This window comes from Sceloporus undulatus, chromosome 1, assembly GCF_019175285.1.
Source record: "Sceloporus undulatus isolate JIND9_A2432 ecotype Alabama chromosome 1, SceUnd_v1.1, whole genome shotgun sequence".
NCBI classification, from domain to species: Eukaryota; Metazoa; Chordata; class Lepidosauria; order Squamata; family Phrynosomatidae; genus Sceloporus; species Sceloporus undulatus.
This window is the reverse complement of record NC_056522.1, coordinates 174,794,142-174,811,092: the sequence shown is the minus strand read 5'-3', so window position 1 is coordinate 174,811,092 and position 16,951 is coordinate 174,794,142. Positions and strand designations below refer to the sequence as shown.

General features: G+C 45.1%; 1 protein-coding gene across 1 annotated transcript in view; it reads left to right on the top strand.

Annotated features, from left to right (window-relative positions):
* Nucleotides 1–16,951, top strand: part of TFAP2D (transcription factor AP-2 delta) — a 69,675-nt gene that overhangs the window by 5,666 nt on the left and 47,058 nt on the right. Inside the window, exon 4 of the mRNA XM_042445173.1 lies at nt 406–466. Coding sequence (XP_042301107.1) covers nt 406–466 — 61 coding nt within the window. The remainder of the gene's footprint in view (nt 1–405; nt 467–16,951) is intronic.

Sequence of the window (16,951 nt, the reverse complement as noted above, 5' to 3'; positions counted from 1 at the left end):
CAAACTCCAACTCCCAGAAGTCCATAGCCTTGAGCCAGGGCAGTTCGAGTGATGCCAAACGGGTTATTTCTCCAGTCTGGATGCAGCCTAATCTCTTTCCTTTTGGTTCCGAGTCTCTACAAATCGGCTTTAATCTCCTAACACCAAAATAGCCCTTTGGACCTTTTTAAAAACATCTCTAGTCATTATTTTTGCTTCGATGTCTGCCTGTCGGGCAGACAAAAGACCGCTGTATCTGACTGGGGTTGTTAGCTTTGCAAAGGAGTGGCCCTCTCTCCTAAGTGTCTGAAATACACAATGCCACAGTGCGGACGCCGCAACCCACCCGGCTCCGTCTACCAAGCCCTGTCTCGCACCTTTTGCAGATTCCTATATCTAACCTTGTTTTTATTTTCTTTATTCAAGGGCTCGGTGGAAGCCCAGTGTGGGCTAGTCTTGAATGGCCAAGGTGGGGTGATAAGGAGAGGTAAGCAAGCTCCGAAACCATGCTTTCGCTTCTTATTCTAATAGACACGTGTTTTACACGCTTTCAGTATTCTGCATTTATCGTGGATCACCAATGAGTCCTAAATACAAGGGGGGAAATCCTGTCTCTATAATGAATGAGATTCCTGGTCTGGTTTTACATTCCCACCCACCCCAAACCCTCCTCAAAATGTTGTAAGAAATTCCTAACCACTATTTGGAAAGACCAGGGAGCCTTTAAGCAACCACACTCTTCTGAAGGAGTTTCAGACTTGATTTGAGTCTTTGTTAAATGAGAAATAACAAGTTTAGGTTTTTTGGTGGGTTTTTCAGGCTATGTGGTCATGTTTTAGAAGAGTTTGTTCCTGACGTTTCGCCAGCATCTGTGGCATCTGGCATCTTCATCTCTTCCCACTTCTTCCCACAAAAAACTATAGATGCCAGCCATAAAAGCCTTCGACTTCACAATAACATGTTTATTGGGATGTTCAAAAACCAAAGGCAAACCTTGTTCTCTGATCGTGGGAATCCGATTTCTTCATCGCCTTTGCATTCACCTTTCCATCTCCCCCCCCCCTAAATGTTTTCTAACTTTGCCGTTAAAACAATTTGCATGGAGAAAAGGAAAAAGCTTTCAATCGTAAGGAACAATTTTTGTTCAAAAACAGAAACGTAAAGAATAAAAATAAAATTAAAAATCTAGGTGATCAGAAAGGCTATCCTTATCATGGGCGCCTGGAGGGAAACTTCCCGCCTTTAAACACTAAATCCCGAGGCTAAGCGCCTCAGGGCTGGCGGGGTGCTATCGCCTTATTTCCTTTTGAGAATCAGAACTAGATTAGACGAGGGACAGTAATGCCATCCCTGTAGTAGCTAACTCCCTGCCTGGCCTCTCCCTTCTCGTTGTCGTTGTTTGTCTTCAAGTCGTTTCAGACTTATGGCAACCCTATGGCGACCTTATCATGGGGGTTTCTGGGGCTGGGAATGTGTGACTCACATACTCAGGACAACAACAGTGACAAAGAACAAAACTTTACTCAGACTTTGAGGAACACTGGGAGAAAAAATATAATATTGAAAGATTATTGAATATTTATTGAATAAAATAAATATTGACACATGAAAGAACGGCTTTTGTCCCTCCATCTACCACAGTCAGAACTGCTAAAACCAGTGATAGGGTTCTCTAAAGGCATTGAATTGATGTGTCCAAATCGTTATCTCTGAGAAAATGGATAAATACTTTGCTTTGTATCATGGATTTAAGTATTTTTATTTTAGTCTGAATGGTCTAACATAAACACCCATGATCCATTATTTGAGAATGAATTCAGTGAAACAGAGAATTTTCAATGGAGTAAAACAGGTTTAATTCAGAATGAGAGTACATCTGGTGTCCCCCCCCCCCCAAAAAAAAAAATACTTCTTAGCCAAATTTGGACCTCCTGCTAAAATGGAGCGGGAACTGAAATTGTGTTTTTGACTATAATTTAGCGTTTTGTTCTACCGCTAGCATAATTGATTTTATTTTAGTTATATTTCAGCCTAGAGTGGGCCAAAATTAACAAAAGGGGACTCTTTAGTCTTCATTGATAGTTTGCGTATTGATCCAGGTGCCCTAGACTTTATTTCAGAGGAAGGTAGTGACAAAGCACCTCTGAGTAGCCCTTGTTTATGACAAGCCTGTGAAATTCATGGCGTGGTCGCCATAAATCCACAGGCGACTTCAAGGCACACGCGTTCACATGGCAGGCGGGCAAACACGGGAGTCGTCTGAGGCCAAGGGGACGGCCGCTTTGCCGAAGCCGGGATTCAGCACTAGAGAGATGGACAGCGCTTTGGTAGCGGCGGCAGGGAGAGTGGGATCTGGTTGTCAAAAAGAAGAGCTGGGTTTTTTTTATCTAAGGCAGAAATAATCCGGTTGGAGCGTGTCCAAAGGAGGGCGATTAAAGTAGTGAAGGGTCTGGAAACCATGTCCTATGAGGAACGACTTAGGGAGCTGGGGATGATTAGCCTGGAGAAGTTTAAGAGGTGATATGATAGCCCTGTTTAAATACTTGAAGGGATGTCATATTGAGAAGGGAGCAAGCCTGTTTTCTGCTGCTCCAGAGAACAGGACCCGGAACAATGGAAAAGAGATTCCACCTCAATATTAGGAAGAACTTCCTGACAGTAAGAGCTGTTCAATAGTGGAACACACTCCCACAAAGTGTAGTGGAGTTTCATTCTTTGGAGGTATTTAAACAGAGGATGGATGGCCATCTGTCAGGGATGCTTTGATTGAAATTTCCTGCATGGCAGGGGGTTGGACTGGATGGCTCTTGGGGTCTCTTCCAACTCTACGATTCTATGGTTTGACACATCTCTAACTGCCTTGGCTCAATGCTAGGTGACTACTCTGGGGCCACAACAAGTTCCAATTCCCAGAGACCCCTAGCATTGAGCCAAGGCAGTTAAAGCGGTGTCAAACCAGGTTATTTCTGCAGTGTAGTTGCATCCTAACTTTAGGCCTTAGACTTCCTTGTAAGGGACTCCCACACTTCTTTGGGAGTAACAGAAAGGCTAGTATATTTTGTATCTACGCCCCAGCCACAAATTGTTAGAACCAGATACTGTAATATCAACCAACACCACCTCAAACCAGATTTTCTCCATTCCACAGGATTTTACAACAGTCATTCTTTCCCTTCCATTTCTGTGAGGCTTTTTGGAGGGAGCCTTAGATCAGGTCTGAGAGGAGGGCGTTGTAAGGTCCTTGACTCTTGCCATATATGATTATTGTTGTGTAATTCATAAAAACAGCAAGTTGGGTGTGTGTGGAATTAAAAGGTTTAGAAGGAGATGAAAATTAAATAGACATCTTTTTTGAGGAGCTGGCAAACGAAAAAAAGAATCAATTTCTCTGTGCTAAACTCACGAGCGAAAGAGAGAGAGAGAGAGGTTGGCAATACCTCCAGCCCTCTCATCCCGACAATTCTCTTCCCGCCTCCATTTGAGGAAGTGGGGGACTTTGGTTTTTGTGTGTGTTTGTTTTGCTCTTGTTTTTGTTTTTAGTTTCTTGGAATTTAAGTGATGTTTATAATAAACAAGATATTTCCGTTTGGGGCTGCATGGTTACTGAAGACAGAGGCAGGCTTCCAGCAATTGTGAAGAGAGCTTCTTGCTCGCTCGCTTTCCCTGTGCATCTCTCTCTCTCTCTCTCTCTCTCTCTCTCTCTCTCTCTCTCTGTATGTACTGTTTGACTGCAATCTAATCTCGCATCTGAAGCCTTTTTTTTCTTTATCTAGTTCTTTTTATGCGTTTTCTCCCAGCTCTTCCCCACCCCTCATAAGAAGCTCCCAATTACCTGAGCGACTGCTTGTAGTTTTAAAAGAGCAAGTGTACTCTCCCACCGTCCCTCCCTCCCGCCCCCTCGATTTTTCAAACGGAGTTCGAGTTATTCAAGGATTTAAAGATTGATAGTAAAAAGAAAAATCTAGCATGAAAATGTTGCTAAAGCGTCTTTCTTGACTAATCTTAAGAGCTGAGCGGCTCCTGCAGTCAGAGCCATCCACCTCTTAGGGAAACGCGGAGGTATATCAAAGACAAACGGATACGTTTCACAGCTATACTCAAAATACCTAAATAAACATTTGGTCCGACTTGAAGGGGGGGCTGTTGATGCTAAAGAAGAAGGCTGAGCGCTGTTCCTCGAAATCAAGCTGGCCTCCGGCATCAATAAAAATAGATTAAGCCAGGATTCCCGAATAATTTAACTGTCTTGTGTCGAAGGAAGGAAGGAAGGAAGGAAGGAGAAAGACTCGACTTAGATGTATGAAAGAAAAGAAAATTAGGAAGGAAGGAAGGAAGGAGAAAGACCCGACTTCTGACAAATGTATGAGAGAAAAGAAAATGAGGAAGGAAGGAAGGAATTTCACTGCGTGAAGAAACAGGAGGCAGACAAAACTGGTTTGGTAAATCAGGATTTTCTCATTCCAAAGAACAGAAGAAAAGAAGAGTGTAGTGCTCTGGGTGTTTGACTTTCTGTGGAGACCCAGGGCCGAAATCCCTGCTCTGTCGTGGAAACCGCTGGGTGATCTTGGGCAAGTCGCACTCTCTCGGCAGCAGAAGGCAAAGCTAAAAACCTTCTGCCCAAATCTTATCAAGAAACCCCCGGGATGGGTTCGCCTTTAGGGTTGCCATAAGTCAGAAACGACTTGAAGGCATCCCACCACCACCGCCGCCACAAACCCGGTTTCTCTCGTTCCAAGAGAAAAGAAGAAACCTGTGGGCGAGGATGGAATTTGACTCTAGGTGGGGACTTGACAAAGAGGAAGGAAGCTCTGGTGCAAACTTAGAGAGCAGTCACCCACAGAAGGAGAAGGAAGCTGCCCTTCGCCCTCCCGTCCCTTGCTCCTGTCTCCAGGACTCTCCTTCTGGGTCCGCAAGAGGCATTCAGACGAGCTTTCTCTTCGCCACGGAGGGAGCAGGAGCGACCTGGCCCAGGCGAGGCTGGGGCGTTTGGGGCCTCCACTTGGCTTTTTCAGAAGTCCAGTCTTTCTCCTTCCTTCCTTGGCCAAAGCGCGGGTCTCTTCTTCTCCGTCTCCTCCTCCTCTTCTTCTCTTTTTCCTCCTCCTCCTCTTCCTCTTCTGCCTCCTCTTCTTCTCTTTTCTCTCCTCCTTCTCCTCCTTTTCTTTTTCCTCCTCCTCTTCCTCCTCCTCTTCTTCTTCCTCTTCTTCTCCTTTTCTTCCTCCTCTTCCTTTTCTTCTTGCCTGGCCTCGGGTGGCGGTCGGGGCTGGCGAGGAGCTCATTCCCAGCCGGGGCCCTTCTTTGCCGGGGATCCGGGGGCTGGGCTCCCACCGCCATCACTTCCAGTTAATGGTGTGCAGGATTTCGCCCGGAGCTTCGCTCCTCGCCCCATCACAACCAATAATCTTTACTTTACCTACTGCGAGCGTATCGATAGCTTCTCTTGCCTCAGGCGCCCGCTTTGATATGGTAATCTTTCCGAGGGCCCAAATTCTGCAGAGATCATATTAATGTTGTACATACAGGCGAGTGCAGCTTCGCCTTAAAAGTTGAATATTCAGATCGGCCTTTTCAAAAGGAATCACTTGCGAAGAGAGGGATTTGCTCTTTCTGGGCGTTGCCTGCGATTTTTAATCGGGAGAAGGAGGAGGGGAGGCATAGCCTTACCCCATTGCCACGCTCCCCCCCCCCTCATCCTCGGTTCGTTAGAAACTAGTTTTCTATAGCAGCAACTTATTTGTAGTCGTGAATCTTTAGCCTGCTTGATTATTACTTTTAAAACCGTGTCCACTTTGTTGAGTCCCCTGCATGGGGGGGATCCGGGGTCAGGACCAGTGGCTTCCTTGCTAAATATTTTGGGAGTCTTAAAAAAGGAGGCGGGCGGAGAGACAACACTGTGACACTTGGCCCTCTTGTGTCGTTGTGGGAAGTGGCAAACTCCGCACCCCCCCCCCCCCGAAAAGGCAGAGAGAGAGAGAGAGAGAGAGAGGCAGGCAGCGCCCGGCTCTTGTTTGGCTTTGTGATCATCCATCTTTCCCTGCCCGAGGCTAATTTCAGAAGCTTAAATACTGCTATCGCCTCTGGGCCATGAAGAGAAAAAGGGGGCCTGGGCTATCTATCGGCAATCTCTCTTTCCCCGATTGCCCTTGGCAACGTGAAATACAAACTACTTTGAATCAAAACATTTTTGGGGGAATTAATATGATCTGAACCCTTCCCGTTTTAAGAGATCTTGAGTTTGTCAAACCGCTTAGAGGTGACTGACATGAGAAGGCTGAGGCATTAAATGCCGAGCTAGGAACATTGTCAGATCTTATTTGATTAAAATAAATAAATAAATAAATAAATAAGAGGCTCTTAAAAGCCAGAGCATCAGTCACCCAAAAGCAGCCCAGCCAATAGAGGGCCGCGGCAGGCGTCCCTCTTCGCTGCCTTTTTATGTGTTTACTTAAGGCGCTGCCTATCACTCGGTTTGATCGCGGGCCTTTGATCGGCAATTTTAATTTCAGGCACTTAATGATGAAACTGGAGCCTAATGATTCATTCATTCGATGCTGGCGGGGGCCGGGGAGGAAAGGGACTTTTTTTTTTTAAGCAGGGGGAGGGAGGCGCCAGGGGGAAAACGAGCTAAGACCAAACATTATATTTTAAAAAAGAACAACAGCAACAAAAAAAAGCCTCCAACTTTTGCGTTCCCTGTCAAAACACACCACGCCGCATATGTTGTGTTAGGATAGAGTCTGCTCTCACCGGGTATATAGAGAACAGGGAATTAGGAAGAGAAGCCAGATGGGACAGAAGAGAGCGGGGCTCCGTTTGTTTTAAACGTAAACGCCGAAACAGAAGGTAAAAACCTGAAGGGAATTGGATCGTACTGTATTTTCTGGCAGATGATTCTTCAGATCAGAGCAGGGAAAAAGATAAGAAGGGGAAGACGGCACAGGAGAGGGCAGGGCGTGTTGACGGATCACATTCATCAACTGGTTATTCCCCCCCAAAATAATGACATGAAGTGAGCACTACATGTCATTATTTTGGGGCAGCGGCCAACGGAAGCAAAAGTGCTGGGCTTTCTCAGCTCCAGCTTGCCCCAAGTCTAGGCATCGTGCTTACTCCGAAGTTAGTTCCACCGAGTCCAGTCTGGGCCCAGGGAGGAAGGGGGCTGGACTGGATGGCCCTTGTGGTCTTCTCCAACTCTATGATTCTATTGTTTCCTGGCATGGAATGAATATATTTTTTTTTCCTGTAGCTTGGATCCATTGCTCTGTATCCTAATGTCTGGAGCAGCAGAAAACAGCTTTCTCCACCCTCAATATGACATCCAAATATTTAAACTTAGCTATCATGTCACCCCCTTAACCTCATGCAAGCTACAGGAAAAGAGATGACACCTCAACATTAGGAGGAACTTCCTGACAGTGAGAGCTGTTCGATAGTGGAACACATAGTGGTGGAATCTACTTCTTCGGAGGTCTTTAAACAGAGTCTGGATGGTCATCTGTCGGGGGGTGCTTTGAGTTCCTAAATGGCGGGGGGTTGGACTAGATGGCCCTTGAGATCTCTTCCAAATCTATGATTCTATGATTCTCTCTGCTGGGCTCCTCTTCCCTTTCCGTTTGGTTTCCTTGCACCTCTTCGCTTCCTCTCGGTCCAATTCTTGCTGCTTTCCAGTCCAGTTCAGCCCTTCTGAGCAGAAAGGCGGAGGCACCGTCCGACGGCGGCCCCGGTTCCTTCAGCCTCTGGCCGCCCTCATACCCTCCTTGATCGCCCCTTCTCCCTCGCTGTCCCGGGGATCCTGACCGCCTTTCTGCCTCCAGCCTCCGGCTCTTCCTCACCCTCCGGCGTCTTCTCTGCTTGGACCACCTGCATGCAGCCCAACAGAAAGGGCACCGCATCCTAGAAAAAACTGCCAGGGCTTCGGAAAGCAAAAACTGGTGGCTCCTGGGCGATACTGGGACGGAAGGAGCTGCAGACATTCGCTGGAGAAAGCCATAGAGCCCCCCCCCGGTCATGCAGGCCCCCTTCTCTCTCTCCTCCGACCCCCCAATCACGGATTCCCCCCTCCCTCCCTTCAGCTCTTATCTGATCTTGATAATCCCATAACATGTATAATTTGCCCTTAATGTGTTGTCCTTAACGTGCTGTCTGGTCTTTTTTCTTTCTGCCTTGCTTGCTTTTCTTTTCTTTCTTTTTTCTTCTTCCAGGAAGCAATTTGAGTCCCATTAAAAAGCCTTAATGGGCTTGTTTAATTAATAGCTCCAGCCGAGCTGTTGCAATGGAGTCACAACAATAAGGGGGAGGGCTGGGGGAGGGGAGGGGGCAGAAAAGAGAGACAAGGAAGGAAGGGAGAAAGGAAGGAGTGAGGAGGGAAGGGCCGGGCCTTCCATGGAGAAGCCACCCGACGGGGGAGCCCCCTAATCTCCTCCTCCTGCTGCTGCTTCTGCTGAGCTTTCCGGGGGCTCACAGCTGGGGAGAGGGAGGGGGTCTGGAGGCTGGTTGGCTGGGAGATTAGCGGCAGGGGCCTGGCCAGTTGCCTCTGCTCAGACCGGTTCTCACGGGAGAGTCTGCCCGAACCACGGAGGGAGGGCGACCACCCGTTTCCCTTCACTTCTGCCTCCCTCCTTCCAAGGGCCTTAAAGAGTCACCCTTCACTTTCCGTCAGGTCCTCTGCATGCTTCTGTAGAGGAAGGAAGAAGGAAGGAAGGAAGGAAGGAAGGAAGGACGCCCGCTCTGTTTCTCTGGGGGCTTTGTTGCCAAGGAGTGGCTTCAGTGCCTCGGTTCTCTCGGCCTCTTCAGGGCCCAAAGGCCAGGGCTAGGAACCCGCAACCTGCCCATTCCGGAGGTTCGGCTCCGAGGGTTCCTCAAGCAACAGCTGGCTCTCCAAAGCGACCTCCTCTGGACCTTTTGTCGGCCAGGGAAGGAATAGGGTTTTTTTTAATGGTAACCCACCTTGATTCCCCCGTGAAAAGGCGGCTATAAATACATATATTATTATTATTATATTATTATTATTAAAGGAGGGGGAGTTGTGAGCCTTCACTCCTTTCCAGCTTAGGGAGGCCCTATCGCGGATTTTTTGGGGGGCAAGATTTCTTTAGAGGGGTTCGCCCGTGCCTCCCTCGGAGGCTGAGAGAGTGTGACTCGCCCAAGGTTACCCAGTGGATTTGAACTTTGTTCTCCAGAGTCGTAGAGCAGCGTTCAAACCACTGCACGCCGCGCTGGCAGAGAGAGACATACACTTTATTCAGAAAAACTTCATGATTCTTTCCCTGTTTTTAAAAAAAATCTCATATAATATTATTAAATTAAAATGAAGAAAAAATCCCTAAAACTCTTACCAATGCTTAGCTAAAAGCATTGGTAAGATTGGTAAGATCTTACCAATGCTTAGGTAAAAGCTTCTCCATGCTGTGTTAAAAATGCACACCGACCTGAGATGATTGACTTATAAACATATATGGGGATTTTTTAAAATAATAATAATAATAATAATATAATAATATAATATGGTGTGTGTGTGGTGTGTGTGTTCTCCAAACTGTGTTAAAAATACAACTGACTGGGATTGACTATATAAATACACATATTAATTTTTTTAAATCAACATATACTATATATTGGAGATTTTTTTAAAAAAAATTATATATATATTTTTATATAATCAGTCCCAGGTTGGTCGTATTTTTCACAGAGCTTGGGAAAGCTTTCATCTGATATAAGCGTTTTAGGGATTTTCTTCTTTTTTAATTCAGGTATTTTGTTGGTGGGCAGGGGTAATAAAAATTGCAAGGACCTAGCACTGGGTTCCTCCTTTTAAGAAACAAGCAAGAGAGAAACAGACTTACACACAATCTGACATTCAGATTGCAACCACAAATATTACAGAGAAGCTTCACACACACAGTTTTTATGAAATAAGAAAGGGCACCCCAAACTATTTCTTTTAAATGTCCTGCTGCTTCTTCTTATCCAGAGCCAGCCGCAAGCGAGGACTGCAAAAATGGAGGGGAAAGCCTCCTGGGCTGATCCCGTCTTTCACATCTACAGTCGCTGCATAGACCTTGCTGCGTCACCGCCCCTTCCCTTACAGCCTATATGGGAGTGGGATTTCCTTACCAAAGGTTTCCAAAGGCCTAAAAGTGTAGAATAACTTTCTGTGATTGCATCTTTGCGTTTAGTCTAGAACCCTGGCAGCCACCGAATTTACCGAGAGGAAAGAATTGCTTCTTTAAGACGGAGTGTTTCTTGGCTCCGGTGGATGCCAATGCCATTGATTCCATCAGGAGGAGAATGAAAGAGGACTAAAGCACAATTTCAATTGAAACAAATGTGTGTGGGGGGGGGGGAGTGTACTTTCAAATAGATGAGAGCGGTGCTGCCCAGTCTTTCAAAACCACACACAACTGCAGCTCACAACTTTGCGGGGTTTTCCTTCTCTGTCGATCTTGTTGAGGACCTACCCACTCACCCAGCTTCTTGTTGTCATCAACCTTTATCATCAGGTTGATCTGATGTCCAGCACAAAGAGCTTCAACCAGTTTGACATACAGTGAGTGAGAAGGCTGCCGATCCTAAAGAGGGGTCCGGGGGGATCAGGGGAGGAGACCCTCTCTCAGGACGCAAAGAGGTGTTTCTGTATTCCAGGGATTGTGTTTGTGGTGTGTGTGGTGTGTTTGGTGTAGGGCTATGGTTGGTCCTCCTGTCACTGGCTAAGGGGAGCTTTCACAACTCTCCCCATCTGCCCTTTGCTCCTTTCTTCCAGATCTTGCATTCCGGATCAATTGGGCTCATTTCTGGAGGCATGCGGCGGTTAATCCGCCTCTAGAAGGTCTGCACCTGGAGCCTGGGACCCAGGGCTTCCTCCTGTCCTTGGGAAAGAGTTCCTGGGGGTAGGCCCCGAAGGACTGGGGCTCTGGCCAGTTCCCCCCTTCCGAGCCAAGCAGGCCTCCTTATTCGGATAGCGATTGCATTGATTGCAATCCCAAGGGCCACAAAGGCTAAATACACTTGTCCCTCCACAATTCGCTGGGTTTAGGGGACACAGACCCCCGTGAATATGGAAAAAACCCGCAATAACAAAAACAATGTTTTACCTGAGAGGAAAACCTCTCCAGGATCTCTAGGCTCCCGGGCAACTCTGTGGTCAATGTCTGCCAGAATTTGACCATAGAACTGCACTGGAGGAGCTACAAGTCCCTGTAGAGTATATCTCTCTAGGAATCTCTCGGTCCTTCAGTGCAACTTTTAGTTAAGTTGAACAGAGTTGCACCTAGATATTCCAGAGAGAACATATTAATCAAATCCGTAAATAATCAAATCCACAAATATCAAATCCGAAAAAATTTGAGGGGTGAGTGTACTTGGAAATCTCTTGTGCTTTCAACCATAGGCCGAAAGCACAATATAGAGGTGGGTGGGAGTTGTTGGGTGTTTGTTTTTACCGCTCAGTAGTTGGATTTGATCAAGGATGCTGGTTTCCAGCTTGACTATACAAGCCCGTTCCTGGTCATTCGCCTTGAACCGCAGGCCAGATGGTTAGAATCAAGGAAAGAGACCCCAGGGCCGGCAGCAGAGAGAACCATAGAATCGTAGGTTGGAAGAGACTGCAAAGGCCATCCAGTCCAACCCCTGCCATGCAGGAAATCCTACATCAAGCATACCCGACAGATGGCCATCCAGCCTCTGCTTAAAGGCCTCCAAGGAGGAAGACTCTGAGGTCGTGTGTTCCACTGTCGAACAGCCCTTACTGTCAGGAAGGTCCTCCTAATGTTGAGGTGGAATCTCTTTTCCTGTAACTTGCATCCATTGTTCTGGGTCCTGTTCTCTGGAGCAGCAGAAAAACATGCTTGCTCCATCCTCAGTCTGACAACTGTTGGGATATAGCAACTTCGGCATGCTAAGTCTTTCTATTACTATATCTCTATGATGTTTTTTAGGCCAAGATCTTTTCTAGGAATGCATGTCAATGGTAGTTTTATTGCTTACTAACAACCCCTCCTCACTTCCACTATCATTTCCTGTTTACCATGAGGACAACATATTACCTTCTTTGTTCTTGGGTGAAGAAGACCCATCGCCATTACCTTACTAGCTTGCTGTTGAGCCGCATCTCCCAAGTGGAGTGGACGCATGCTGGGACTAATTTCCTTTGAGAGCATGGAGACTGTTTTTCTACCTGAATTTCCTGCAACATGAAGCTGTACCTGTGTACTGGTTTGTACACATGATTGTAAGTAAACTTATTTTCTTTTTTCACTTTAACCAAGTGAGTGTGTTTTCTTTTATTGGGGACATTGGGGGTGGGAGGAAGGTGTGGAGCTAGTTAAAACTTTTTTCCTGCTTGCTCACTCTTTTGTTGGGGGGATCTCTGCTAGCAAGACTAAACTAATCTTGCTTCTCCTTCCTGAGTTTCTGACAATTCTCAAGGAAGAACACTATTCCCAACAGGTATGGGGCCCAGGCGCTTGCAGCAGAGCAGAACAATTTAAAACTAGATTGTTCGGGTGTTTTTCGTTATTGTATTATTGTTGTGGTACATTTTTTTTCTCCACCCTCCCTTTCTTTAACTAAAAGCCCGTCCACCAGAGATTTTTAGTTTTGCTTTTTGAGCTGTGATTTTTTTTTGAATACTAAGGTTTGATTTTGAATTTTTGAAAGTTTTTGGTTTTGATTGATTATTTAAACAAACATGTCGCAACTGCCGGCTACAAAAGCTGAGGTTGACTCCTTACAATTTTTCAGATGGAAGAAAAGATTGGAAATTTTCTGCACGGCAGATGTATCTCATTGTTTAGAATCAGAAATGCCTAATAATGATGATGAGGTCAGAGACGAAATGGATGAACAGAACGGTGTGGCAATGCACATAGTCTTAGAAAGTTTATCCTCAGAAATGCTAATTTTGGTTCGGGACTGTATTGTAAAGGACATGCTTTTAAAACTTGAGAATAACTATGTGAAGGAAGACAAATAGACGCTTGTTTTGTTATGGATGAGTTAATGAATCTTAAGCTGAACTCCAAGCAGAACTGTGAACACTATTGCAAAGATAATGATTTGTTTGAAAGATGTCTCTTTGTGACTTTAAACTAAATGATGAGCATAAGTCGCATTTCTAGTCGAACGCTAGGGAAGAATTTTGATGCATTTAAAACTGTGATTCACACACTTTCTGATATAAGTCGTATAGATTTTGATCAAGTTTTGCATAAACTCCGACAAGAATGTTTAGAGAGAACCACTGTCTACCAGGGCGAGAGGCAAAGTGACTCAAATTTCACTGCTAGAAGGACCACTCCCACTAACCAATCAGAAGTTACTTGCTACCGATGTAAGCAAAAGGGGCATATCGCAAAGTTTTGCACCCCTCCAAAACTGATTCAGTTGCTTCAACCAGCAGAGGAGCTAGTTCAACCAATGGTAGCTGTTCTCAAACTGCAATTTCCAGAACACAGCCAGAGGCAGAGGGAAAATGATTCCTCAAGGAAAGAATTCAAAGGAAGTAGCTTTCTCATACACGCCAGCTTTGACAAATAATAATACTAACACAGATAATTCAAAGATCTGGTTGATGGATTCAGGTTGTTCAAGTCACTGTACGCATTGCAGAGTCATATTTGATGAAATGATAGAAATGTGACAGGAACCATACTGACTGCAGGTGGTGAAAAATTTGGATATTGATGGAATAGGACTCTTAAGTTGTTTGCAAGGTGCCAGATGGTACTGTCATGGAAAATACTGTCAATGATGTGTTGTATGTTCCTAATCTACGTGGCAACTGCTAAGTGTCAGCTCTAGATAAGAAAGGATTCACAATTGTTTTTGGAAGAGGACAGTGTAAAGTTTCTAAGAACCATGTCACATATGCACAAGGCTTTGAAAGAGGTGGTGTATGAAGTAGATCTTTCAACTGACAGGCAAATATGCTTCAGGGCCTATAGATGAGAATAGCCTTGAACTATGGCACAGACGTTTTGCCCATGTGACACCAAAGCTATCTACAGCTACAAAGCCAGAATTTGGCTACTGGGATCAACTAAAATCCCAAGGTTGTGAAAGCTCTGACAGATGCACAATTTGTGTTGAACAAAAGGCAGTAAGTCCTTCATTTAAACCAAGTTCAGAACAGAGAGTTGTGAAGTTCTTGAACTAATCCATTCAGACATTTGTGGACCAATTTCTGTACCCTCAATAGCTGGAAATGATATATACTGATCTTCATGGATGATTTTTCCAAGTATTGTGTCACCTACCTACTAAAGCAGAAAGTGAAGCTCAAGAGATGCTACAAAAATATGTTGCAATGGTGAAAACAAGATTCCAGAAGACACCTAAAGCTATCCAGTCAGACTCTGGAAGTGAATATATGTCACACTGCACCCAATCTTCTTGGAAGAACATGGAATTCAACATAGAAGGAGTGTCCTACACGCGCTGCTCAAAATGGAAGTGCAGAGCGAAAACTGAGGTCTCATGGAGATGACAAGATGCATGTTGGCAGATGCGATCTTCCTAACAAGTTCTGGGGTGATGCAGTAATGATGGCAACCTACCTCCAAAATAGACTACCAACCCCGAGGTACCACACAGACGCCATACCAGCTGTGGCATGGCAGAGTGCCAAACATGAAGCACATTAGGATTTTGGCAGTCTCGCATACTCCTACGTACCCTCACAAAGGAGACAAAAGCTAGACGCCAGGCAGAACAGACTATCTTCATTGGATATACACCTGGAGTAAAAGGATACAAGTGATGGACTTGAAAACTGGACAAGTTTATATCAGACATGTAGTTCACTTTGATGAACGAAGAAAGATGAACAAAGAGGAACTGTCTTGAATCCATGGAAGAACAGATGGTGCCTGTACTTCTCAGAAGAGAAAGATACACACACGATGCCTAATCAACCAATTGTTGTTCCTACCACAGAGACATACAAACAGAGTCTTTATCTCCAGAGGGGATGCAGAGATTCTACACCTTCGAAGGGATGCAGATGTGCTGAGGTGATGGCTGGACCAGAAGTGCTGCCGAGCAGAGAAGGGCAGACCAGACCCAGAATACTCACTCGAACCACAACAAGGTGACAATATACGATTTCTTTCCTTACAAAGTCAACTTTACCAAGAAACAAGAAACATAGAAGAAATTGAGCATATGCCTCTGATGAGCAAACAAATGGAGAAAAGCTGCAGAAGAAGAATAGATGCTTTACACCAAAATGGAACATGGACACTTACAGAACTTCCACCAGGAAAGAAAGCTATAGGATCCAGATGGGTGTTCAAACTAAAACAAGATGCAGAGGCAAAGTTGAACGCTACAAGGCAAGACTTGTTGCACAAGGTTTCTCACAAAAGTATGGAGAAGACTTTGATGAGAACTTTTCACCAGTTGTCAAACATACCACAATAAGGCTGCTTCTCAGCCTAGCTGCTTCAAAACAAATGACTGTCAAACATGTTGATGTGAAAAACTGCATTTTACATGGCGTGATTACAGAGGACATTTATGAAGCAACCTCCAGGCTTTTAGACTCAGACAAAGCACATCTAGTCTGCAAGCTTGAGAAGGGGCTATTGGGCTAAAACAGGCCGCCCGAGCATGGAATGAGAAACTGATGAGATGCTGAAACAGTTGGACTTTCAACAAGGAAAAGCAGACAATGCTATTATACAAGAACAGATGGCATTTGACTTACATTCTGACATATGTTGAGACTGATCATAGCTATCAGAGGATACAGACTATGCTGAAATTGTAAATCACCTAAAAAAGAAGTTGAACTAAAGGAACTGGGAAATGCCACATACTACTTAGGCAACAAATTCAAAGAGAACACAGATGGATCTTTTCTACTATGCCAAAAGCAAAAGTCACAGATCTCCTGGAAACATTGGGACTTCGGATGCACATCCTGTGTAACAACACCAATGGTGGTAGACTTTCTTAGAGCATGAACAAGAAGAACTGTTACCAGACAATGATCTTACAGAACTGCAATAGGAAACTTTTGTACCTAACTACAAAATACCAGACCAGACCTGCTGCTGCTGTAGGAATATTGAGCAGAAAAGTCAGTTCACCTACCCAAAAGGACTGGACGGCTGTAAGAGAGTAGCAAGTACTTAAAGGAACCATAGATCTTCAACTAAAGTTGCCAGCCAGCAATAATCCAAGTCTTGTGTGTTACCACTGATGCAGACTGGGGCAATGACACCACAGATCGCTATTCCACCAGTGGATGCTTGTTTCTTTATGGCAATGGACCTATTTCTTGGGCCAGTACCAAACAAGATATGGTGGCCCTATCATCCACAGAAGCAGAATATATAGCCGCATCGGAAGCTTGTAGAGAACTGCAATGGCTTGATAAACTGTTCACTGACTTTTGAATCATGAGAAAAAGCCCTTGAGATATTTGAAGAAACCAGAGTTGCATAAAACTTTCCCAAACAGAAATTAAAATGACGAAGCAAACACATTGATTCAAGGCACATTATGTGCGCGATCTGCGAAAGAAGGGCGTGATCAAGATGACCTACTGTCGATACCGAGATGACAGCTGACCTTTTGACCAAACCATTACCCAGAGATGGTTTCGAAACCTACGAGTCAAGATGGGTTTGGTTGGGTGCTGCTCAGTTGAGAAGGGTGTTGGGATATAGCAACTTCGCATGCTAAGTCTTTAGTACTATACTCTCTATGATGTTTTTTAGGCCAAGATCTTTCTAGGAATGCATGTCAATGGTAGTTTTATTGCTTACTAACAACCCCCTCTCACTTCCACTATCATTTCCTGTTTACCATGGGACACATTATTACCTTTCTTGTTCTTGGGTGAAGAAGACCCATCGCCATTACCTTACTAGCTTGCTGTTGAGCCGCATCTCCCAAGTGGAGATGGGCGCATGCTGGGACTAATTTCCTTTGAGATGCATGGGACTGTTTTTTACCTGAATTTTCCTGCAAC